Source organism: Protopterus annectens, chromosome 9.part0, assembly GCF_019279795.1.
Source record: "Protopterus annectens isolate FY-2018-M chromosome 9.part0, PAN1.0, whole genome shotgun sequence".
In the NCBI taxonomy this organism is placed as follows: Eukaryota; Metazoa; Chordata; order Ceratodontiformes; family Protopteridae; genus Protopterus; species Protopterus annectens.
The window spans coordinates 1,919,799,985-1,919,824,910 of record NC_056743.1 but is presented as its reverse complement, the minus strand read 5'-3'; the positions used below and the strand labels follow the sequence as shown (position 1 = coordinate 1,919,824,910).

General features: G+C 41.7%; 1 protein-coding gene across 1 annotated transcript in view; it reads right to left on the bottom strand.

Moving 5' to 3' along the window:
- The window catches only part of CACNA1A (calcium voltage-gated channel subunit alpha1 A), a 3,713,953-nt gene that overhangs the window by 2,151,063 nt on the left and 1,537,964 nt on the right, over positions 1-24,926 (bottom strand). Inside the window, exon 15 of the mRNA XM_044082385.1 lies at positions 4,558-4,664. Coding sequence (XP_043938320.1) covers positions 4,558-4,664 — 107 coding nt within the window. The remainder of the gene's footprint in view (positions 1-4,557; positions 4,665-24,926) is intronic.

The window sequence follows — 24,926 nt, the reverse complement described above, 5'->3', positions numbered from 1 at the left end:
TGGTCGGGTGGAACATCTGGGAGGCTGCGAGATTTGGGAATCTTGAATAGGGGTATTGAATATCCTCTGGATATAACTCGAAGCACCCAACTGTCTGTTGTTATGGACTCCCAAGAAGTCAGGTGCATCGAAAACCGCCCCCTGACTGCCTCCAGAGACGGACAGCCGGGCAACCCTTCAGGGCTGCTGCGTGGGTCTCTCAGAGAAGGGTTCTCTGGACCCAAAGTTGCCAGGAGCCCCCCTGCCTCTGGCACGACGACCTCCCCGTCCTCCTCTGCCACGGAAGGACTGGTTATCCGGAGCAGGTTGGACTGCTGCGACTTCCGGAACCACATCTTCTTCTGTCCCTTTTGGTTCTTAGAGAAGGACCTCTGGGGAGCTGAGAAGCGGACTCCGACGGCAGACAGCGTCTTCCCGTCCTTTTCGCTCTGGACTAATGTCTCGCGCACAGTCTTGCCAAACAAGGCAGAACCATCGAAGGGGGCATTCGCGAAGGTTGCCTTGAAGGGCTCTGCAAAATCACAATGGCGGAGCCAGGCCTGTCGCCTCATGACTAGGCCTGCTCCGCTGGCTCTAGCGGCTCCCTCAGTAGCATGAGACAGTAGCCGCATAGATGTATTGGAAGCTGATCTGAGAGTGGCCATTCGGGTGGAGTAAACCTGTTTATCCTCACTCGAGATGGACTCGGGAGATGCAGCGTATTCTTTAATCAGATCCCGCTGCATCCTAATGACATGTGCCATGTAGTTCAGCGCTCTCAAGGAGAAGGTTGCTGAACTAAAACTCGCTTCCCAATGCGATCCATCGAACGGGACTCCTTGCCCGGAGGATGCACGGAGGGACTCTCCTGGGCCAATTCCCTCTTCGTGGCTGCAGCCATCATCATGGCATCTACTGGGGGACCCTTACTCCAGTGGGTGCGGTCTGATGGAGGAGAAAGAATGCGGTCCGGGCGCTTAGGGATAGGCTCAATGGTGTCTGGATCCTTCCACGCCCTGATGGAGATAAGATCCACCAGGGGTCAGCAGGAGGGACACCCAAGAGGTAGAAGGGCCGCCTCGAATGCCTCCAAGAACACAGACTCGTCCGAAGAAGCCTTGGGGGCAGACCACCCCCCCCCTGATCCTTAACATCTCCATGATGTCTCCAAATGAGACGTCCTCAGGGGGTGACCTAGGGAGCCTTCCCCTTCATCCAAGTCTGTGTCTTCAGTGACGGACTCAGGGGAGTCCATGTGCCTCCTCTTGCACTTACGCTTCCGAGGTACTTCATCGGGGGGGCTGTCCGAGGAGTACTCTTCAGCAGTTGGATGTTCCAAGGGAACCACTTGGGACATCGAGGCGGGCTGTCCCTGGGACCGGCTGGTGGGGGCCTGGCCCAACTGCAATGGAGTGCGGGATGGAGCCGTGGCAGGGACCGGGGGTCCAGATGTCCTCGACAGTGCCCTTTCCACTACGTCGAAAGCCGAGGGGGAGCCAGCTTCTCTAAGCCCCGAGAGCCGACCCCCACTCGGATCCGACGTACGGATCGGAGTCGGAGCCGAAACAGTCGGATCCGAGAGACCAGTGTGCTCCGACCTGGACGGAGCCGAAGACACACCAGCTCCCTCGGATCTGAGGCTCGGCCCTCGGCTCCGAGAGGTCGGGTCCGAAGTACCCGAAGCACTCAAGGGATGGGACGGATCCGAGGTGCGCCGACCCATCGGATCCGACCCACCCCCGGATCCAAATCTGCACGGCGCCGACAGCTCCGAACCCGTGGTATGGGTCGGAGAAGGAGCCAAGGCGAAAAAGGGGACAAAGCCCCTCCCGGATGGGGGGGGGGCTAGGAGCACTCCCATTTGCATTTGGGCCTGGATGAATTTCCTCATCATCTGGTCCATATCAGCTTCGCTCATAGAAAAGGTTGATCTACAGGAGGTCACCGAAGCGGACCTAGAGAGCCGCCTCGGTGACCTCCTGGAAGGGCTAGCCTCCTCCTCCTCGGGTCCAGGAGAGAACCGAGGGGAGTGGAGCCGAGGAGGAGGAAAGCTAGAAGGCACAGGGGAGGCCCGCTTAGATGGAGGAGCCGAACTAGAAGTTTCGGCTCTCCTCTTGTGGTGCTTCTCCCTGTGCCTCTCCTTCTGTCTTTCCTTAGAGGAATCCTTCCCCTCCGGCAACTTTGAGGGAGGTTGAGTCCCAGCCGGAGGGGGAGAACTCACAGCAACAGGTTGCTGAGTGGAAGGGGCAGAGGCCGAAGCGGTATCTGGGGGTAAAAGACCCGCCAGCACCAACTTCGACCTCCGTTCCCTCAAAGCCCGGGGGTTGAACCCTGCACAAATGGTACAACCAGATGACAGGTGTTCAACCCCCAAGCATGACTTGCAGTGTGGCCATCTGCTGGGGATAGCTTATGGCCACACTCGGTACATTTTGAAAACACAGCCTTATGGGCTTCAGACATAGTAACCCTAAGGCCTAACACACAACACACACAAACAAACTACGCAAAACCCGATAAATTTAAACAAAAAGAGAGAGGAAAGCCTAAACACACTCAACACTAACTGAAACAAGAAAGAAATTAAAGATTTTGAAAACTTTTTTAGTCAAAAACTATCTCTTATCTTCACCAACGCCAGGAGCTCTGGAATTCCGTAGCTACTTGAAAAGCGGCAAACGAAATCTGGGGTCAGTCAGGGCTTGGCAAGGGATTATGGGTAAGAGGGAGGAGCTAGGAGCTCGGAGCCTAAGCTTTTGAATTGCCGGCTCGGATCCGAGGTCGGATCCGATACCCACAGGTTGCAGACGAATGAAGTCTGCCTACTTCAGATAAAATGTTTACCAGAAGTAATGGACAGAGCACTGAAGCAGCCACCAAAACTGCTGAACAGCACAACGACGTGACTACTGCCAGAGCTGTACAGAACAGTGAAGTTATCACCAGCAATGCTGGACAGAATAACAAAGTGACCAACAGCATTGGTGAATAAAATAGTGGAAAGAACAGTAAAATGATTAACAGCTGTGTTAACTGGAATAGTGAAGTAGCCATCAGCACTGCATGATTGAGCAATAAAGTGACTACTGGTAGTGCTGGAAAGAACAATGAAGTGACCACTAACACTGCTAAACTTGGAGTGGAACAGTCCACTAAGAGGACATGGCCACTGGTAAAGATTTCTTTTAATGTTCTGTTACTCCCAAGGTCTAAAATACATATAATTTATATATGTGTGGGCTTGGGTGTTGGTACACACACGCACACAGACACACACACGCACACACGTACACACACGCACACACACACACACACGCACACACACACACACACACACACACACACACACACACACGTACATAATTTATTATAAATATGTGTGTGTGTGTGTGTGTTATGTGAGTATGCATATGTATGAACATGTGCATGGTCAGTGAGGATTCCTGTTTATGCTCTGCATGACTTGTCTTTGTTACGGCTCTCTATTTCTCAGAATCCTCCATGTGGAAGCTGCCTATCATGAAATGAGTGTCTCTAGTTCCTGAGACTGTAAAGCTGACAATGAATATTCAAACTGTACCCACAGTTGCCTGCAAAGCAACTTCTGAATTGGGGGCAGGTCTACAGTAACATCTGTGAAACACTAGAAGAGCACATCATACAAGTGGGTTAAACAACTCACTTTTCAATTACATTTTGAGCACACTACTGCATGAATTTTTTTCTTTGATTTTTCCCACCACCCGACAACAATAATCCCTCTTTTTGGCCAAATGGCCCATTTGCTCTTCTTACTAGGGTTATAGCCACCTGAGAGAAGCCTTCTATAATGTAACCATTGGAGTTTTTCTGCTTTTAAGCCCTAGTTCCCATGCATGCTCATTCACATCCAAGGAGCTAACATGCAATTGGCCTTGGTGATGTATATCATGCCTTCATGTGGCATGATCAGTTGGCCCTGACCCCCTTGTAGACATGCACCACTGTTTCATCCCAATCTCTTCTAGGGATTCTACCATTCAGAGCATGATTATGAGCATCTCAAAGAGATGTAAGAAGGCTTATGCCTCTTCATTTCTCCCTTCCCCATACACTGACTCCTACAGATATTTGCAATGCTAGTCAAATACATGCCTGGGCTTCAGTCGGGGCTTTAACTCTCTATTCCACTGGAGCTGGTAAGAGCTACTGTACAGAATGTGATACCCACTCTTCACTGCATGCTATAAATGCTGGCCAAATCTATGCCTATTTTACTGAAGTTCTCGATACTCTACACATGATTGTGGTACTTGCAGTCTTACATACATGCTGATAGTACTCTGTCTTTCTCTCTCTCTCTCTCTGGAACCTCATGGAACCAATACTCTTAACTGTTATACAAATGATAGCAGCATTTACACTACTTTAAATGGATTGTTGCAATTACTATTATTATACTCATTCTTTCTAAATGCTAGCAGCACTTCAATATTACACATATGCAGGTATATGTCTCCTATGCACACTAATGATTCTAACATGCAGGTTATAGTGGTTTGGTATTCACACTGCTAGCAATGTGTTTGTAATACTTACAGTGCTATAGACATGTTGGCTGCTGAGAGTGGGCTCACTTCTGCTACCTCCTTTGCCTTTTGTAGTGCAAGTTTCTGATTGGCTGCTTGTTCTTCTTCTTGTTCATCCTAAAGAATGACACATTTGAAGATAATGACCATTAAACTGGCATAGTGCACTGTTCCCTATGGCTAGTGTTTTAATCTTCAGCAAATTAAGACCCACTAAGAATAAGTGCCTTCTTTCCAATGCAACAAGGAGAAAATGAAATTACATACTTTGACATGTACAACCATTACTACTTTTGCTTTAAGCATTTTCTGGTAATTAAAAGACCAGTCTGATCATTTAGCTTGGCTGTCAAAGGACTTTTCATGGCTTCACAATATGTGAGTGGAATCATCTGGCTGCCTTGTTTTCTGTTACTAGGCTCCGGTCTTATGCAATGTACTACTACAGCAGCTATTGTATAGTCCAACACTGAGTGGTTTAAAATGCACTTAAAACCTATTTGCTCCACAGGACCTGTTGGCTTTTCCAAGAATGAGTATTTTATTTATTTATTTATTTCAGTTTGATGACCGGGGAGGTCCACTGGGCCAAGAAGATGCCCGTTTTCAGTGGAGGCCCAGGGAGAAAAGCTCCAAGGACAGTTACAAGATACATAAAGTTACATACATATAGTAAAATAGTCAGTTTATAAACATACTTAAAGCAATACAGTTTATATACAACAGGCTGAGAATACAGTAAAAATGCATGTGAGGTATAATACATTTATTCAAAGAAATACAGAATAATAATAGGTGATTGCTGACAGTTTTGTTTAAACAGCATTAGATAGATTTTCTGGTGCAGGAAGATCTAACAACATTAACCAATATGAAGCAGAAGATAGTGCTGTGTTAGTTTAATGGGTGCAATAATAGACAAAGTTATATTATGAGAAGAAGCAGGGGATGGATCTGAGGGGAACTAGGGAGGTGGTTATGTTGGAGTGTGGCTTGGGTAAATCCATTTAGAAGAAATGTATGAGAACAAGAGAGATTTGAAGTTGGCAAGGTTTGGAGTATAGCAAAGGGAGGGAGGGAGTTCCATAGTTCAGATATGGAGTATGATAGCAAGAGGTAGCCTGGGGGTCGTGAGGGTTTGTAGATTTAAAGGAGGTTTTGGTTTTCAGATCTAAGTGAGCAGTTAGGAATGTAGGGGGCTAAGGCGTAGAAAGAGAGGGGCAGCTAGAAGGCTTGAAGATAAGCTTATGGGCAGTAGTGAGTCTAGGAAGTTTAGGTGATTAGGTAGTTCGATCCAATGCAGAACGTGGTGAGAGTGCCAGTGGTGGGATAAGTTTTTGGAATTGGTGGTAAATTTGCTTATTTTATTGTAGCAGCAGGTTTCTAGTTTGGATTGTAGGTCAAGCTGGAGGTTGGTTAGGAGAGGAGCACCATATAAGAGAGAAGGGAGAAGGTAGGTGGAGGCTAGGGTTTTTCTGGTGGTGGGGTTAAGGTAGCAGTAATGTCTGTATAGAAGCTCGAGTTTTTGGTGTGTTTTTTTGATGTTGGATTGGATATGGGTGTCGAATTTTAAGGAATTTAGTGTTTAATACAATCTCCATGTGGACTTTATTCTGGTTGAGTATTGGGAAGGAGTTTTTGTCGATAGAGGAGTTTCTAGAAGGGGAAAATATCATTAGTTTAGGCTTATTTGTGTTTAGGGCCAATTGATTGTTCTGCATCCAAGTTTCTGTTTTGGAGAAAGCTGATTGGGTTTTTATAAGTACGTCAGAGGGAGGGTCTGCTGAGCAGATGATTGTTGATTCGTCTGCATACTGGATTAGTGTGGACTCAGGGATGGAGAGGTGATAGTTATTGATAAATATGTTGAAGAGTAAAGGGCAAAGAACAGAACCTTAGGGCACACCAGTGGGGGTGTGTAGAAAGAGAGGGGTTGGGGATTTCCATTGTATGGCTTACTGTCGTTCAGAGAAGTAGCTGGTGAACCATGCTATGGTGGAAGGTGAGTGGTTAAGGGAGGGGAGTTGAGAAAGGAGTAAGGGGTTTGAGACAGTATCAAAGGCTTTGGATAGGTCAAGGAACACGGTCAATACAAATTTGCCAGAGTCATGCGCTAGGTTAATGGTCTCGAGAAAGGAAAGGAGGGCAGTCATGGTACTATGGCCAGGTCAGAAGCCATGTTGAGTGGGGGTGAGAAGGTTATTATGTGTTAGGTATGGCATCAGTTGTGAATGAATACATTTCTCCAGGATTTTGTAGAGAGGGGAAGGGATGGCAATAGGTCTGAAATTGGTGGTGTCAGTGTTTTTACCTCCCTTGTGGAGTGGGATAATGTAAGCATGTTGCCAGAAAGAAGGGACATAGGATTCTTTCCAGAAATAAAGAAACCAAGTGAAGTAGCTGGATTGGACCCACTCACAAGTAAAAATAGATGAAAGACTCTGTTGTAGTTAACAAAATCCACTTTATTCACTTCACAAAAACACATGAATTGTTCACCAAGGATAAGCACTTTCATCTAGAAGGTCTAGACTTCATCAGATAACTTATCACAAGTGGGAACTTCCTTATATACAAGTACAACAGGAAGTGACATAAGCAATAAAACAATTAAATAAGTAAATTAATTAAAAGTGATACAAGCACAATAGTAGTAGTCCTGGTAGTGAATGCATACAAGTGATAACCTGATTTCAAAAACACACACAAACACACAACCCCCTAATAAATATAAAATAAATGCTAAATAACAATGTCATAAATATGTATATCATAAATATATGCATAAAAATATAAATATATATAAAATATATATAAAAGTCTTTAAAATGGAAATGTAAAAAACTTTTATACAATGGATACTATTAAGTTAAATACATACATAAATAAATAAATAAATAAATAAATACTGAAATAAATACTAGGGAGGTAGAATTACCTCTCTAATGCTTTTAATTTCAGAACAGAGCTAATAGTGATGTGCTCATTAAGACCTGGCCAGTTCCCTGCATTTAAACGTAACTGCCAATATAATTCTCTTTTTTCCAAAAATAATGACCAAGCCCCCCCCTTCTTATGTCATTGCTAATACTATCTATAATAAAAAATTGAAACTTGTGATTGATGTTCTCCATTATATGCCTACTTAGGGCATTGATCTCTTTTTTTATTTCTAATATCATATAGATGTTCGTATATACGTTTTTTAAACTTTCGGTCAGTCTTCCCAGTGTAATAACAGACAGTGCACATAGCACAATAAATAACTTTCATCGAACCACAATTATATTTCTGGTTAATCCTAATCTCTACATTGTTGGTGTAAAATGTGTTCCCCTCTTTTATGTATCTGAACTCGTTACATCTACCATATTTATTCATAAAACCGGACCTGTGGTTGGAATAGATATTACTAGTCTCAAATATATTTTTCAAGTTCTTACCTCTTCTGTATACTATGGTGGATTGTAATCCTATTAAAGGTCTAATGTTCTTCTCATGTTTAAGGATGGACCAATTTTTTACTAAAATGTCTCTTGCATAAAACTATCTTGTGTAAAAATAGTAATAAAGGAAGTTTTAAAATCTCTACTTTCTTCAATTGTAATATTGTCACATTGATTAGTAGATGTAACATTTATAGTAATATCTCCTGAAAGTAGAAGCAAATAAAAACCACGCTCCCTCTTGTTAACAACCTCAATCATAATATCACTTATAAATTTGAAAGGGTACCCTCTTTTCAGAAACATCTGTTTCAAATTATCACATTCATCCAGGAATTCCTCCATACCAGACACCATACGTACTGCCCACACAAATTGGCCCTTTACAATTGCCTTCTTTTGTTTTATAGGGTTGGTACTGGAGAAATACAATAAAGAATTCGAGTATGTACTTTTTCTAAAAATCTTTGCTACAAACTTCTTGTTCAGATAATCTTTCACCAAGAAAATGTCTAAGAAAGAAATCATGTTGAGGTCACTGGTGTGAGTGAACTTTAAAAATTCTGTTGCAGTTTCAATATAATCAATAAAATCATCAACAACATCAATAGGTCCATCCCGAAGAACAAACATATCATCCAAAAACCTGGTATAAAACTTAATATGCTTAAAATAGCATGAGGAAAATATTTTTTTTTCTCCCATTGCCTGACCACAATATTAGAATAGAGACCACCACATGCAGAGCCCATAGCCACTCCCTCTTGTTGCAAATATATTTCTTTGTTAAACAATATAAAATTGATTTTAAGGACCATTTCCATCAATTGAGTATAGACTAAAACATCAAAATGTGCAATACCTTTTTCATGGAGGTACTTTGTAAGCCAGTCTAACCCCGTGTCATGGGGTATGACTGAATACAAGTCCTTAATGTCAATGGTTATAAAAATATAAGCATCCTTGAAAGGTATTTTGTCCATAGCCTCTAAAAAACTCCATGAGTCCTTGCAAATCTGTGTCTCATTAAAAACATGTTCCTTTACCTTGTTATCCAAATATTTTGCCAAGGGATGGGTAATAGAGCCCTTAGAGTCTACTATGGGGCTCATGGGTGGTTTAACCAGGTTTTTGTGTAATTTCGGTAAACCAAACATAACAGACAGTTTGGGGTAAGGAACTAATAAATAATTAAGAACATCTATAGATATTGAACCCTCAATAAAAAAATCTTGGAGTTCATTTCTTACACGGTTGTATGCATCATTAAGTTCATTTACAGAAGATTTTGTATAAGCTTTTCCTTCTAGAATGAATAACATTTTCTTATTATAATCCCCGTAATTCATCAAAACTACACCTCCCCCCTTGTCTGGTTTCATGATTCTAGTAATATGTCAAAATTTCTTTAGTTCTTCAATAATCTTTTTCTCACTAAAATTAACATTCCCATTGGTAAATTTTGAATTACGTATGTCCAATTCACAAATATTCTCAAATAATTGGACAGTAGGGTGAAGTGGGGAATTGTAAGTACTAGACATAGCCAAGGAGTTAACAAAGGAACTAAAAGCACAGTTTTTGAAAAGGATTTTTAAATTCAATTTGCATGTGTACATTCTCAAATCCATTAAAATATTAGAAATATCTGGGGATTGTGAGGGTACAAAAGTAAACCCTTTAGCGAACAAGTCACAATGTTCAGAATTAATCTCCATGCTAGAAAAATTGTATACATTAAAATTGCCTAAGGTGTTAGTAACAATCTGACAGGGTGGGAGTGGATGGTCTAGAATATCACCTGAGGTATCAGGTAATAAATGCAAGTTATCTAAAAGAGACACAGTTAAGTCCTGTTGTTCCATGTCTGATACCTCTTCCCCCCTCTGTTCGCCATACCCTCCCCTGTTCCTGTAGTTGTTGCTGTACATCGGAGCTGTCTCCCAGTTGTTGTTCCCTGTTGGACCCTTGTTCCTCAGGTGCTCCGAATGTCTTAAAGGTGGGAAGTCCTCTGGGTCTAAAAAAATTACTCACATTGTTAATATTATTAGTGTTCACTGAATTCAAATTAGGGTTTATAAATTTACTGCCCCATTCCTGAGTGGGTGGAGGCCTAGGATATGCTGAAGCATTACTATAGTCATTTCTATCTCTTGTTAATTGTTTTGTTTTTCTGAGTTTAATAAAACTTACTAAATGATCCATGCTTTTAATTATTCTCTCATGCTCATATTTATACTTATCAAACTGCAAATGACCACAAATAATTTTATCTTATTCAGAAACAGGAGATGACAATTCAGAAATCATACCATCATTGTGCTGTATAATCAAATGCATGTATTCTACACCATGCCTATCAAACAAAACAGTCAACTGTTTAAATAAATCTGAATTATATTGTAAGCCACTAGGATACTGAATACTGAATCTTTGGTCTGGTGGAACCTCTTGGATGAATCTTGTCTATCAGCTTTTGAATCTCTTGAGCTGCAGCTTCTCTCTGACTGGGTGGGATGTCAGAAAGCTTTCTTGTTTTGTTTGGGGAATCTGAGAAAATGGCATAAAAGAACCTCTGGATACTATTTTTAGCATCCAAGAATCTTTTGTTATTGAAGCACAAGTGTCTGGGTGCAAGGACAAGCACATCCTGACTGCCTCCAGAGGGGGGACAGTCGGGCAACCTTTCAGGAGCACTGAAAAGGTCTCGCCAAAAAAGAATCATGTAAACCCAGTTTTCCGGGCCTCCCCTGCTGTGAGGATGGTGTATTCCATTCAAACTAACCCCCAAAGACTCTGAGAGAGTTGTTCTCACGTGAATCCTGGAAAGGTCACTGGGATTTACAAAACCACATTTTCTTACCTTCTTTTTGATTCATGGAAAAGGATAGCTGAGGTGTAGAAAAATATATCCCTATGGCAAACAAGGTCTTTCCATCCAGTTCACTCTGAAAACTGTGCCTTTAATGTAAGGGCCAAGCAGAGATGTTCCATCAAAGGGAGCATTGATGATAGAAGACTTGAAAGGCTCTGCAAAGTCCCATAAATGCATCCAGACATGTCTTCTAATAGTTATGCCTGAACCAGCCACCCTTGAGGTACCCTCTGCAGCATGGGATATTAACCTTATGGATGCACAGAAAATGGACAAAAGAGTGGCCAGCTGTGAATGGATGGATCGGAGATGGAGATATCACACCATGGGAAGTGGACAGATGGTTTGCCGATCCTCATATAGTCCTCTACAGTCATGGACTCCGAGAGGGATTTGGAGAGTTCCTTGGTCAAATCCCTCAATAATCTTGTGAAGTACACTAAATAACTTAGGGACCTCAAGGCAAAGGTCGCTGAAGCAAGTATGCGTTTTCCAAATCTGTCCAATCTGTCGAACACCCTGGACTGCCTATTAGGGGGAATGGACATATGAAGTGTGCTCTTCTAGCTCCTTTTTCATGGCTGCTGCCACAATCTTAGCATCAACAGAGATTCATTTGCTCCAAAGAGGTCTGTCCTTTAGGGGGCGCCAAAATTTTGTCTGGGTTCCTGGGAATTGGTTCAACAGAGTCTAGTTCTTTCCATGCCCAGTGGGTGAGTAAATCAACAGGCTCATTCACCAGGGGTGTTACCCAAAACGTAGATGGGCTGGAACTAAAAAGTGTCCAGATAAACTGACTCCTCCAGAGAAGGGGTATAAAAAGACCATGCACCTTTTTGTTTAAGAATTTCCAGGACTATACTGAATGAGATGTCATCTGATGGAGATCTGGGGGACCCTTCCCCATGACTGAAGTCAGTATCCTCGGTGAGGGATTCCATAGGGCAATCTATGTGTCTCCGTTTGCACATTCTCTTTTGGGGAACCATTTCAGTGGGATGATCTGAAGAGGTATCCGAAGAGAGGGGAATTTCCTTGATGGGGACTGTCTGGATGCTAGAAGTTACTGGCTGTCCTTGTGGAGTAGGCTTGATAGGCTCAGATCTTGGACTTGAAGGGGGAAGGGATGTAGGACTGGAGGATGGAAGAATAGTCGAATCCCTCAGTTGAGAGAAAGTCCTTTCCACTACCTCAAAGGTTGATGGACCAGGAGAAGCTATGGCTCGCCATACTGGACTCAAAAACACCAGAGCTGTAAGCAAGGCCCTGACCCTGCACAGATCCATGCCTGGAGGAAGGAGTCAAATCTGAGCTGTCCAACGCTGAGGCTCCAAGGGGTAAGGACGACTCCAATAACATCTGAGTGGATCCCCCCTCCCCCCCCAGATCTGGTGCTGATGCTTTGGCACTGACACTCCTTCTGATCCAAAGGAACCAAAGCAGAACTAGTCAGGCAGGCTGTTGGAGTCTAAGACCTAGTTGTCTTTGGATCTGACACAGACACTCTCAGGGCTCCTGGATCCATGGGCTCCAAAACTAGTGGATGGATTGGAGAAGGAGATATCACACCATGGGAAGTGGCAGAAGGTTTGCAGATTCGATGGGAGATGGAGATGGGATAACCCCCATCTGAATCTGAGTTCTGAGGAATTTCCTCATCATCCTATCCATGTCGGCTTCTGACAGACCTCTGGTGGGCCTAATGGAAGAGGTGGTTGATTGTGGTCTAGACTCTCTCCTCAGCATCCCCCTGAAGAAAAGGAGAATGCATCTGAGTAGACACTGCTTCTACTGTGAACCCTGGTGAGCAGGTTCAAGAAGATTTTGATGGAATGATAATCAGATCCAATGGTGTGTGATCAGAGGGTTTTTCTTAGGACCCAATGAAATCAGATCGGACGTTTTCTGGACTTTTTGAGGCAGCTCTGATGACGACGGAACAGAAGTAGTAGACTTCGGAAAATGGGTGGAGGATCTCTTGCAAGGTTCCTTGGGCTCCGAAGAGAATTTCACAAATTTGCCAGGGGTTTGAACCCCTGAAGAAGATGAGAAAGAAGGAGGAAGCAAACTCTTAAGAACTAACTTGTTGCACCTGTTACTTAGAGCTCTTGAATTAAATGCAGCACAAATGGGGCAGCAAGTGCTTTGGTGCTCTGCTCTGAGGCATCAGAATTGGGAATCTCCTGCCCAAAGGATGTGTAGCTTTTAAATTCTGATGGCTTATCTTTTTCTGCCATACAGAAAAAAACAGGCCTTTAGAGAAAAAGGGGGAAGACTTTTTTTTATTTTTTAAAGAAATCAGGCTACCAACAACAATAGAAATATACCCTCTAAAAGGTAGAAAAAGTAAAAAATATAAAAGGACAAGTACCAACTGGTATGAAAAAGTTATAAAGGTTGCTATCAGAGTAGAACTCATGTACTAGAAAAAAATAGGTGAGGGAGGAAATATGGGAAAAAGGATTATCACTTACAAAAAAGCTGGAAAAAAAGAAATAAATAAATAAAAACACTATCCAATTTTAAGCTTAGAGAGGGATCTGTGTCTGTACTGAACAAAAAACATTATACTTATGCTGCAAACGTCCTTCTTAGTTGTATATTTTCCACCGGACTTCCAACTTTGTAGCAAAGCTCTCTAATTGCTTAATTTGCAGGATATAAGAAGGACTGGAGGAAAGAATTAAAGTGAGAGGGTTCCTCTCTGATAAGTTGTGTCTGAACAAAGGAACCCAACAGAGGTGTCTTCTTTCCCCTTTGTTATTTCTGTTACATTTAGAACCATTGGCAAAGAAAATAAGGGACTCAGAAATTCAAGGATATAATCAGTGTAGTTTAAAAGAAAAGTTGGCTTTATTTGCAGATTATATTAATTTGGACCTGACAGAACGAGAAAGGGACATCTCAGTGTTGCGGAACATTCTGAGACAATTCTATTTTTTGGGGATATAAAATTAATAAAGATAAAACAAATACTATAGCTATAAACTATGTCCCCATACATGAATTGGTTCAACAATACTCATATTTATGGGGACATAGTAAAATAAATTATTTAGGAGTATGGATTAAAAATGGTTCTGTGATGACAGCTTAGGATATATGGGTAGAGACTAAACAAAAGATAATGCAAAAACTGAGAAATTGGAAGCTTGTGCCTATGGAAATGAATGTCAAGATACAAGCAGTAAAATGTTTATGTACAGGTCAGGCATGTTTTTATCCACCAGAGGAGAAGTTGTAGATAGTAATTAATAAAGAGTTGAAGGACTTTATTTGTGTGGGGAAGAGGGCAAGAGTCAAGTGGGATAAGTTGATCCTCCAAATAGAACAAGGAGGTTTAGAATTACCTGATTTGAAAGGATATTTTAAAGTTACACAGTTAAGCATCATATACATAACACAATCAGAAAGCTACAATTCAAAGTGGAAAGGGATGATGATGAAACAGGTTAATACAAAAAATAAGGAAAGAATGTGATTTTGGATGCAAATCATTAAGAAGAATAACAACAATCATACTTTCTGCTATATAAAGTAGCAGAAAGTATACTAAGAACCAAGCCAACATGGGAATGGAGAAAGGTGATTTTGCTGATAGGGATGACTGCAATTAGGGGTACACAGAATAGGTAAGAGGGGGATGGAATTTACTGGAGGAAGCTAGAAGAGGAACCAAGGTACTGGGAATAAATAATTAGAGATGGAAAAGTAATGGAATGGGAAGAGGCCAGGAAGTCATTTGGACTGCAGGCTAAAGACTACCTACCTAATCAGGGATTGATAACAGAGTACTGACAAGGAGAAAGGGATAAGGGAATCCTAAGTGAAAGATCTGCTCTGGTAGAGTTTTTAGAAGAATCTTGAACAGAAGCCGCTGTTAAAAAAAGGGATAATTAGTGCATCATATAAATTACTGAATGATAACTATAGGAGTTAGCTGGAGGAGGTTAGAAAATATTGTGAAAAAAGATTGGATAAGCAATTTCCAAGTTAACAGTGGGAGGACATATGTATGGCTCCCAAGTATGCAACAATGTCTAGAAGATTTAGGCTTTTTACTTTAAGTGTTTGCATACGTATTTTTATACCACAAGCAGAGATTTTTTTCCTCAGGTAGATGGCAAATGTTGGATGTATGATAGGGAAGAAAGATGTAACTGGGTGCATATGTTCTCGGAGTGTAATGAGCTGGCAGACTTTAAAATTGCTTACAGAGTACTCTTTAAAGGAATACTGGGTGAGCAAATGAGTGTAACTAAGGAAATTTTTTTTTTTTTTTAGCTGGGATACAGGATCTTAATTACATAGTCATTGTAAGGCCTTGTTAAGTTTAATTCTGGTGGGTGCCAAAAAAGCAATTACTAGAAAATGGAAATCAAAATCTAAACCAACTATACTTTAAGTAGTGAATACTGTTACAAAATTAAAAAGTTGGATCTTAGAAAAGGGTAGGAATAAATTACATAAAAAAAATGGAAATTCTGGGAATATTACATTTATTTATTTATTGACATTTGTTTACCAGGAAAGTCCACTGGGCCAAAAGAACCCATATTCAGTGAAGGCCCGGGGAGAAAAGCTCCACAAGACAAAGACTATACTGCTACTTAATATTCAAAATAGGCAGTAAATACAAGCAGTGTTAGCAAATAGAGATGATACTAAGCAAAACAACAGAATAGAGGGATATGCATATAAACTATATACAAATATCAATTTGAATATACATTTTAAGACAAATAACTTATTATTATACAGTTTTATGATGAACAGTTGCATGCAGATGTTTATAATAAATTCAAGGAGTCTCAGCCTGCATAGATGGTGCAGGGAGGAGTAGTGGAACTGATTTATTTACATATGGGAGGCAATAATAGATAGTGAGTCAGTATTAGTGAAAATTATAAGGTTAGGTTAGTATTACGTAGGGTATGGGGATCAGGTTAAAGAAGGGTAGGACTTGGAGCATCTGCAATGCCAAAGAGAGGAAAATGTTTTGGAGGAGGAATGAGGTTTAAGAGAAGGCAAGAACTGATCATTTTATGTAATGTTGCTTTGACTATATGATATATAACAACATATGTGATGTATAACATTTGCATTATGTACGCTATTTATTTATATTTGTTTACTGGGTAGTGCACTGATCTCAATGGACCATCTGCAGGCAAAGCCCAAATAAATGGGAACTTGTTAATATGGTTTGATTACTTTTATATACATATAAGTTTGCCTATGTCACAAGTGATAATGCAATAAAGGTGTTTTAAAAACTCTCTCTACGTGCTAAAGCTAGAAAAGTAGAATCTTGGTTTAGCAATGTGGCTGAAGTGAAGTGAGTGGGATGAGATCAAGCAGAAGTTTGGACTGCAGAATACAGACTGTCCCCTCCAGGGACAGATATCAGAGTATACGCAAAGAGAAAGGGATAGGGGAGTCCTAAGTGAAAGACCAGCACTGGTTAAGTTTTAATTGAAGCTAGAACAAGCACCCACGTTACAAAAAGGATGATTAGTAGGGTATATAAAATATTACAGGAGAACTATAAGAATTGATCAGAGGAGGTTAAACAAGATTGGGAAGACAGAATGGAAAAGCAATTTACAAAAGAATAGTGAGTGGACATCCATATGGCTCCCAAGCATGCAATAAAATCCAGAAGGTTTAGGATTTTTGCTTGGAAGTGTTTGCACTATTTTTATAGCCTAAGCAGACGTCAGAGAATTTTTCGTCAACTAGATAACAAATGTTGGAAGTGTGATGCATATATGTTTTTTGGGAATGTAACAAGAAGCAGATTTTTAAAATTCCCTACAGAGTACTTTTGTCAGAAGTGTTGGGGGAGAGAATAGTTGTAAATAAGGAAATTATTATTTTGAGCCCGGATATAAAATCTGAATCACACAGACATAGCAAGGCAAGTTTAATGCTACTGCTGGCAAAAATGCAATTACTAGAAAGTCAATGAAGAACTATATATTACAAAAAGATACAATGACAACAGGTAGCATCTTTAGAAAACAGAAGGATCAAATTACATATAAATATACTGAATATGTGGCAGCCAGACATTTTATTTAATTCTATTTTATGTTACAGTCTGATAACTAGGTAAGTGAACTCGTCTACTGATCCTTTTCAGCCAAGATTCAGGTAAAAAGTACACTTAAATATAAGAACAGAGAAAACATATAATATCAATCACATCTGTTAAAAGTAAAATCACAATATTCAAGAGTAGGAGTGAGGTTTAAGGGAAGGCAAGGATTCAGCAATTTATGAAATGTTAGACTCCTCTGATCAATTCTTTAAAAACGAAAAAAAATAGATATAGTGTGTATGAAATTATGAAAAATGTTAACTACGGTTTGTTTTCTAGCAATGTATGTGCACCTATACCATTTCTTTAAAGTGTGAAGATCTAACAAAGGTGCTAAAATTTTTGAAAAGTACAATTATGTCAGTTGCACTTATCCTTAACAGTAGATGTTCAAATTCCTCATTGTTGCTGTAGCCTTTAGGCTATATAGGTTGTGTCTTGCCCAAGACTCAACAGGCCAACTTCCAAAAGCTCTGGCTCCCTCCCACAATTTCATTCTGACTGCTGTGTGGAGGAAGTAGTAAATTTTCAGGACTTTCTTCCCTAAAAAATAAGAACTAGAATACTCATCCTTAACTATAAAGATAAGTAATAACCAACAAATGTATTTCCCAAAATAGATTGCATAGAGGGATATGAGGTGGGTGTGGCTACTGCAGAAGAGAGGAATTCAAATATCTACTGTTATGGGAAAGTGCATCTTACATAACTGTACTATGTTCATCATTCTAACTACTGCCATAGCATTTAGGCTTTATGAGTTAATTACCACAGCCTGTCCAACCTGGGACAAGGAAGGATATGGATGCAGGAGCCCCTGGAGAATGGTCCTAGCAATGCCATTCCTGGATCGAGAAACAGAATCCAGTTTATAATGCTTTGTAAAGGGATGTACAGAGATAGCTGCCTTTAGAAAACTCCTGAAATCCACCCCTCTTCCAATATTGCATCAAAGAAAAGATCCTAGCAGAGTGGGCCTTGATACCTCCTGGAACTGGTTTATCATTGTGGGCATAACAAAAGGCAATAGCCAAGAATAACCATCTGGCAATAGTCTGTTTTGATACGAGTTTTCCTTTCTTCATCCCAACATAATAGGTTCATAGGTTGGTAATAGGCTATCGGCCCAAGGGTCTATACAAGCCTAGCCATAACAATTTCCTGGCTATTTCTTCCCACAGTATATACTTCCCTGGACCCCTGTCTAGCAGGGCAACTGACGCGATACCCGGGGTGAATTTCCTGTCTCCCATCCAATCATCAAGGTTCCTTTTGAAGGGGCCAAAGAGGTGCTCTGCTTGACATGTATGGGCAGTCTATTCCAGTGTCTGGGAATCTCTGGCTCAGGAACCTATCCTTCCAGCATGTTTTGTTCATTGTGATGACAAGGTTTAGATCCCTGGAGCATGTGTCTCTGAGGGATTGGGATTTCTTTAAGTGTAGCATGTCCAACAGCTCTGGGTTTGACATGGACTTGTATGTTAAGTAGAGATCACCTCTGAGTAGACGATGTAGGGCAGAGTACAGGTGGAGTTTTTTTAGATGGTCAGCATAGGGCATCTGCTTTAGGCCTGTGATTCTTTTAGTGAGGTACTTCTGCGGCCTTTCCAGTTGTTGCAGATGTCTTGAGAGGTACATACCAAATGGGGCGTTGTATTCTATAATGGGTCTAATGAGGGATGAGTACAGTGGGACAATGACCTCCTTTTTTTCTGGATGAAAAGCCCTTAGTGGTGAGGTGTGCCACATAGAAGGATTTCCTGACTGTTGTGGTGATTTGGTTATCTAAGGTGAGACCACTGTCCACCTGTGTCCCTAAGTCTCTTATCACACTTTCGGTGTTTAGTGTACTACCACCTGTGTGGTAATTCACGGGTATATGTTTTTTCCCAAAGGGGATAACTATACATTTCTTGGCATTCAGCTTGAGCCCATGGCTCTGGCACCAAGCATCTGTTTCTGTAAGGCCTTTTTGTAGAATATCCAGAGCATTTGGGGATTCAATAATGGCTCCCAGTTTGCAGTCATCTGCGAACTTTGTAGCTAGAGTCCCTTAGTGTTGGCTTGTACTTCAGAGAAGTAGATGCTAAAGAAGAGCGGTCCCAGGACTGAACCCTGAGGTAATCCACTTGTCACTTGTTTGGAGCTGGATTTGGAGTCGGCTACTTTTACAGCGTGGGTTCTGTCAGTAAGCCAGCTGGCAACCCATCGAGTGACGTAGGGATTAATGTCCAGCTTAGTATGTTTATCTATGATTCCAGAGTGAGGGATGGTGTTGAAGGCCTTAGCAAGGTTCAGATAGGCTGTGTGGACCACCGTACCCATGTCCACATCTCTGGAGACTAATCCAAAGAAGTCACTCAGGTTCAGGAGAAAAGATCGGACCTTCATGAACCCAAACTGCATGGGTTTCAGTGTTTGAAGGTTGACAATGTCTTTGTTTATAAGTTCCATGATAATATGTTCCATGGCCTTGCAGATCAGGCTCGTGAGACTGATGGGGCAGTAGTTCCCGGGATTCAAGGTGGATCCCCCCTTGTGGAGTGGAATAACTGTAGCTGTGCGCCACTCAGTGGGCACAAAGCCTGAGGTTAGGCTATGGTTAAACATGACACTTAGGTGAGGTGCCAGTTCATTTTGTAGTTCATGTAGTACACAGCCTGGGATGTTGTCTGGTCCCATGGATGCTGTATGGATGCTGTATTCTTAGCTTTGGAGGGTGCGTTTTTTACCTGTGTGGACATTATTACCGGAATTTGACAATCTTTCGGTACTGAGATGGGCCCTTTAGAGGGTGAGAAGGGGGTGAAGTTTGTACTGAATCGATCTGCCAGGATATTGGCAATATCCTTGGGATCAGTATATTTAATGCCATTCTGTTGTCGCTCAGAGCAGATCTGAGCATTGCCATTTAGACTCTTGACATAGCTATAGCATGCCTTGTGGTTGTCTTTGGAATCTTTGGCAATTTTATTTTCGTAACTAGCTTTGGAGGATTTTATGAGGGATCGCAGTTTCTTAATGAGGCTGGTAAGGGAGTTTTTTGCATGCTGGGATTTTCTTTTTTTTTGCAACCGTTTCTTCCTTTTGTTGTAAAGTTTGTTTATGGCAAGGGACCACCAGATTGGCTTTCTTTTTTGGAGGAGAGCGTCTTAGTTCTACTGGGGATGGCACGATTCATGCAAGAGTGGATGCACTCGTACAGTGCCTTAGTGTAGGATTCAGCAGTCAAAATTTCAGTTCCTGTCTGCATGGTTGTCATGAAGTTTGTCACTTCTGACTTGAGTAGCATGAAGCTGGTTTTGGAGAAGTTTTTTACGGAGGTTTTCTTACTGGGGGGTGGGGGGTGGGATGTGGATATCAAGGGTGATTAGCTTATGGTCAGACCTGACCAACGAGGGGGTGATCATAGGTGTGGAGCATCGATTTTCCATGTTGGTAATGACCAGGTCTAGGATATTGGACCCCCTGGTGGGACTAAGGATTAGTTGATCCAGGGCATTGGAATTTATGAATTCCAAGAACCATTGGTCAAAGGTGTTGGTACAGGTGTAGTTTTCCCAGTTAATGGCAGGGTACTTGAAATCACCCAGTATTAGGGTGTTTGGTTGTATCTTAATATTTTACAGTATGTTTAGAAAGGTGTAGTGAGAATCTTGGGGCATGGTGGGGGATCTGTAGCAAATTACAATTTGGATTGCAGTCTTACCTAGTGTTAGTTGCACCTGGAGAATTTCAGATGCATTGTGTTGGGCAACTAGCCTGGTGATGTGAATATGGACACTCCTCCACCTTTAGTGTTTCGGTCCTTGTTTGGTGGCTGAAAAGTGTGGTGAGAGTTGTAGCCTGGTATTGCAGGGGTGCTCTCTGGAGCCTTGAACCAAGTCTCAATTACTGCACAGATATCGATGTTCTCCATTTTTAGGAGTGCCTCGAGAGAGTGCATTTTGAGGTTTAGACTTCTAGCATTGAGTAACATTACCTTCAGATTTTGCAAGCTTGTACCTTTTACGGTGGTGGTTTTGTCCTTTGAACTTTGCCTAAAAAAAGGCACTATAGGGGTGGCAAGAGCCTTAGCCAGTAACCTGAATCCCAGGGACGACAGGTGCAGACCATCTCTGGCAAAGCATCGTGGTCTGTCGATCAGATCGTCCCAGGCAGACAGATACTGGATCCCCTTTGAATAACACCAGAAGCTTAGCCAATTGTTGAAGTCAGTCATTTTGTCCTTATACTGTGGTATCATTCTGGGCGAAGGCAGGATGCTACTCGGGGCTAGGGTCGTACCTGCCTGGGCACATGATCTGAGAGCTCTTCCATATCTCTTTTCATGTAGTCCAGGGAGGTACGTCTCAAGTTATTCACTCCAACATGGAAAATGATAGAGTCATATTTATACTTGTTGTGGAGTGACTTGAGTGCATGCGTTATGTGGTGGATCCTGGCACCCGACAGGCAGCTGACTGTAATTTTCTCCTTGTTCAGCCTGGTGAGTGGGATATCAATGTGCCTGACTATAGAGTCACCTATGACTAAGGTGTTGGGTATGTTGTCTTGCCTTAGGGGCTGTTGTTGGGTGGCACACTGGTGTTGTGAGCTATGTGACACTTTGGTTATGACTGGTGTTTGTTTGCGTTTTAGCTTCGGAGGTCCTTGTTGCTTGGGCAGGTTACTGTTAAGGGCCTCCACATATGTGGGTTTAGTGTTGCTATGTGTGGGTGTTGGTGGTGTGGGTTTAGAAGGGCTATATGTTGCTTGAGGTGTAGTGCGGGTGTTAACCGTCTCCTCCTGACTGTCTAGCACAATCTTGGGTAGAGACAGCTTTGCTTCCAGTTTGGTTATGTACGTGCATCTCTCGCAGGTTGTAGTGTTAGGTGGTAGGAGAAGAGGGTTGTCTGTGTACATGAGGCAAGTGCTGCATTTCCCCAGTATGCCCAGATTCACCAGGTGGACAGGAAAAATCACCGGAAGCTGACCCTTGGACATGCCTGGTTTGGTGCTTTTTATTTTGCAAAGTACAAGGGCTGTTTTGCCTTACCTTAGCAAGGTACTTTGCAATTATAGGCTGTTTAGTGCCTGTGATTAATTTCTCCTAACTAACAAGGAGAGATGAGTGCTTGTTTCAGTTTAAGACTTCCTAGTGCTTTCCAGCAGGTTTTAAAGCAAGTGCTAGTCACAGGGAGGCTTAAAGGTACGATGAAAAAATGGTTTATCCTAAACACTGCAGTGTGCAATAGAGGAGTTAGATGTGAAAGTAGATAACTTAAGTTTTACCTGTCTAAAAAGTTAAGTTTTAGGGGACAGTCACTATTTTTAAAACAGCAAGATAGATTGAAAGGGGGTGTTCACTTTTGTATTCTGGCACTATGGAATATAGTGGGATGGCCAATAAATTTAAATAGTTGAAGGGGAGTGATTTCAAAAAATGATAATTTTGTACTTACTCACACAAGCCAGTAAAAACAGAGAGGAAATTAGATATATGGTCAAATTAACATAAGGGGAAGGCAACTAGAAAGACAGTGGTGTTTAAGAACACTACAGTAACTGGGTGGGAGGGTAGGGAAAAAATTTCTACCTGACTTACAATAGACAGAGCTGTGGTCTCGTTTTAAGTTTTAATATGCAGTTAAAAGCAGAATACAAGTAAAACACAAGGTAAATCAAACAAATCATAGTCCAGATGACAGAACTTGTATCCCCTTGCTTGCTGATATGCCACATCAGTGTGGTGTTGTTTGTAATCTGTGGTGAGGTTCTGGGGAACATAAATGATGAAGACGTTTTAAGGCATGGATCACCGCCAACATCTCTTTGGCATTTATGTGCTCTGGTCTGTCGGGTCTTGCATCTTTACCTCCATTACAACTGGACCCCCAAGTGAAATCTGAGGTGTCTGTAGTTACAGATGAACTTGGAGTTATAGGAGCAAACGGACGATCTGCATTTGTTCATATTTGTAGTCTCCACCAGTTGGATTCTGAAATTGTAGAGGATGCAAATCTTGAACCCATGTATTTTTTTAAAAAGTTGAATATTTCTCGGGTATAACCTGGCAAGCATAATTATGAAAATCATAAATGACATGAACCCCAGGATCCTGAGATACTCTGTGTCTGAAGTCTGAGACTGGGCTGAGAAGCTCAGGAAAGTTTCCAGATAAAAATCCTTCTCCTGTGCCAAAAAAGCTTTTGCTGCAGGGTGTGTACAGGACATCCTAGCAAGACAATCCTCTGGCATGGGGTCAGGAGGGATTTCTGAATATTTATCTGGATCTGGAACCACAGATAGGTCAGAAAAGGTGGAACCCATGGTAATCACTCAACATCCGGGAGAAGACTCTGCAAAATGAGTAAGTCATGCTAATGAGGAAATATGTGAATGCCATTCAGTCTGCAATGAGCTATGACTGGATATAGACACTTTGTAAACATCTTTGGAGTAGTAGATAACCCAAAGAGCAATGCAGTAAACTGATAGTGTGACCCAGACACAGAAAAATCTGAGAAATTTCCTGAAGCCTTTGGCTATGGGAATGTGATAACATGCATCTTTTAGATCTAATGTTACCATAAAGTTTCCCTAGGTAATGAGAGGTAACAGAGTCTGAAGGGTCAACATCTTGGATTTTGGAACTTTCACATATAGATTTACGAAGGACAGATCTTGAACTGGTCCCCAAGAAGACTCTTTCTTTGATTCCAGAAATATACTGGAATAAAACTGTTTGTCCCTTTGATTTAATGGCACTGGTTCTATAGCTACTAAGGTGAATAAGTGCTAAAGAACCTCAGCAATATATTCTGTTTGGTTCAGAAGGTGGGAAAGAACTTCTCTGAAAAGAAGTATTAGTTTTCTCCTAAGCTATATTCATCTATACTACAGGATAAGTCATACCATCACTCTACTGATTCATCCTTTCTGTGAGCCAGAAATCCTTGAACTGCTTAAATGCTTTATCCAGAAGAGTCAGTTTTTATTGAGGTTTTTGGTTCTGGTCTCTCTCAGTCTTGGGTAGTTCCACTTCTGGATTAGATGGAGTATGGAAAGAGATGGACACAGCTGAACCCATCCCTAAGAAACCAAGTTCCTCTTTGCTCCTAAGGATCATCCCCATTGGAGCAATGGCCCACCTATGGATTCTATGTAAGTGGCGGCAGTCCCCAAAAAGGAACTACCAGAAGAAAGTTCCTCTGTCCGTTCACTGAACAGGGAGTCTCACATTTTGGACAGATATGGGAAGTGAGTCTACACCTCATCTACTTTCTTGGTGAGGGTACTGAATTATTTGGCACATGCTACAGATTTTCAGAGGGATTTAACCAAAGAGATCTCTAAATCTCTCTCAGGGGCTTGATGCAAAGCTAGCTACCCTCTAGTCCTTGCCCAGTGTCTATATGTGCCTTAGCTCCAGTGCCACGATGGGCAGTTTACATGTGCATATCCATCAGGCAAAATACTTAGATGAGGCTGAGTAACATTATGGAATATTAAGACATACTTTGTGAATGCCCCTTATGACGGATCAACACTCTTTGGTCCTAAAATGAAAGACACAATTTCTAGAAGTGAAAAAGATGGCAAATCCTTTTCTCCCATAGGGATCAAATTTTCCACTTCTCAAAGGACCTTTTCCAGGAATCAAAACTACATAAAGAAAATTTGGTTCTGCTAATTTCAGGGGGCTTTCACCTGACACTTCTAGAGACAGAGCCCCCAATGGCAGAAGAGGGAACCCTTTTAATGGACATCACACTAGGGTCAGAGGTGGTCCACAGAATTAAGGCTTCAGAGGTCCTTTCTCTGTGAAGCCTTTTCAGCACTCCTGAAAAATTGCCCAACTGCCATGCTCTGGAGGCAGTCAGGGGGACACTTATCTCTGCTCCAAGAAAGTGGATAGCCATCACTCAAGACAAATGGGTACAGAGGATCATAATCAGAGGCTACTTCATAGG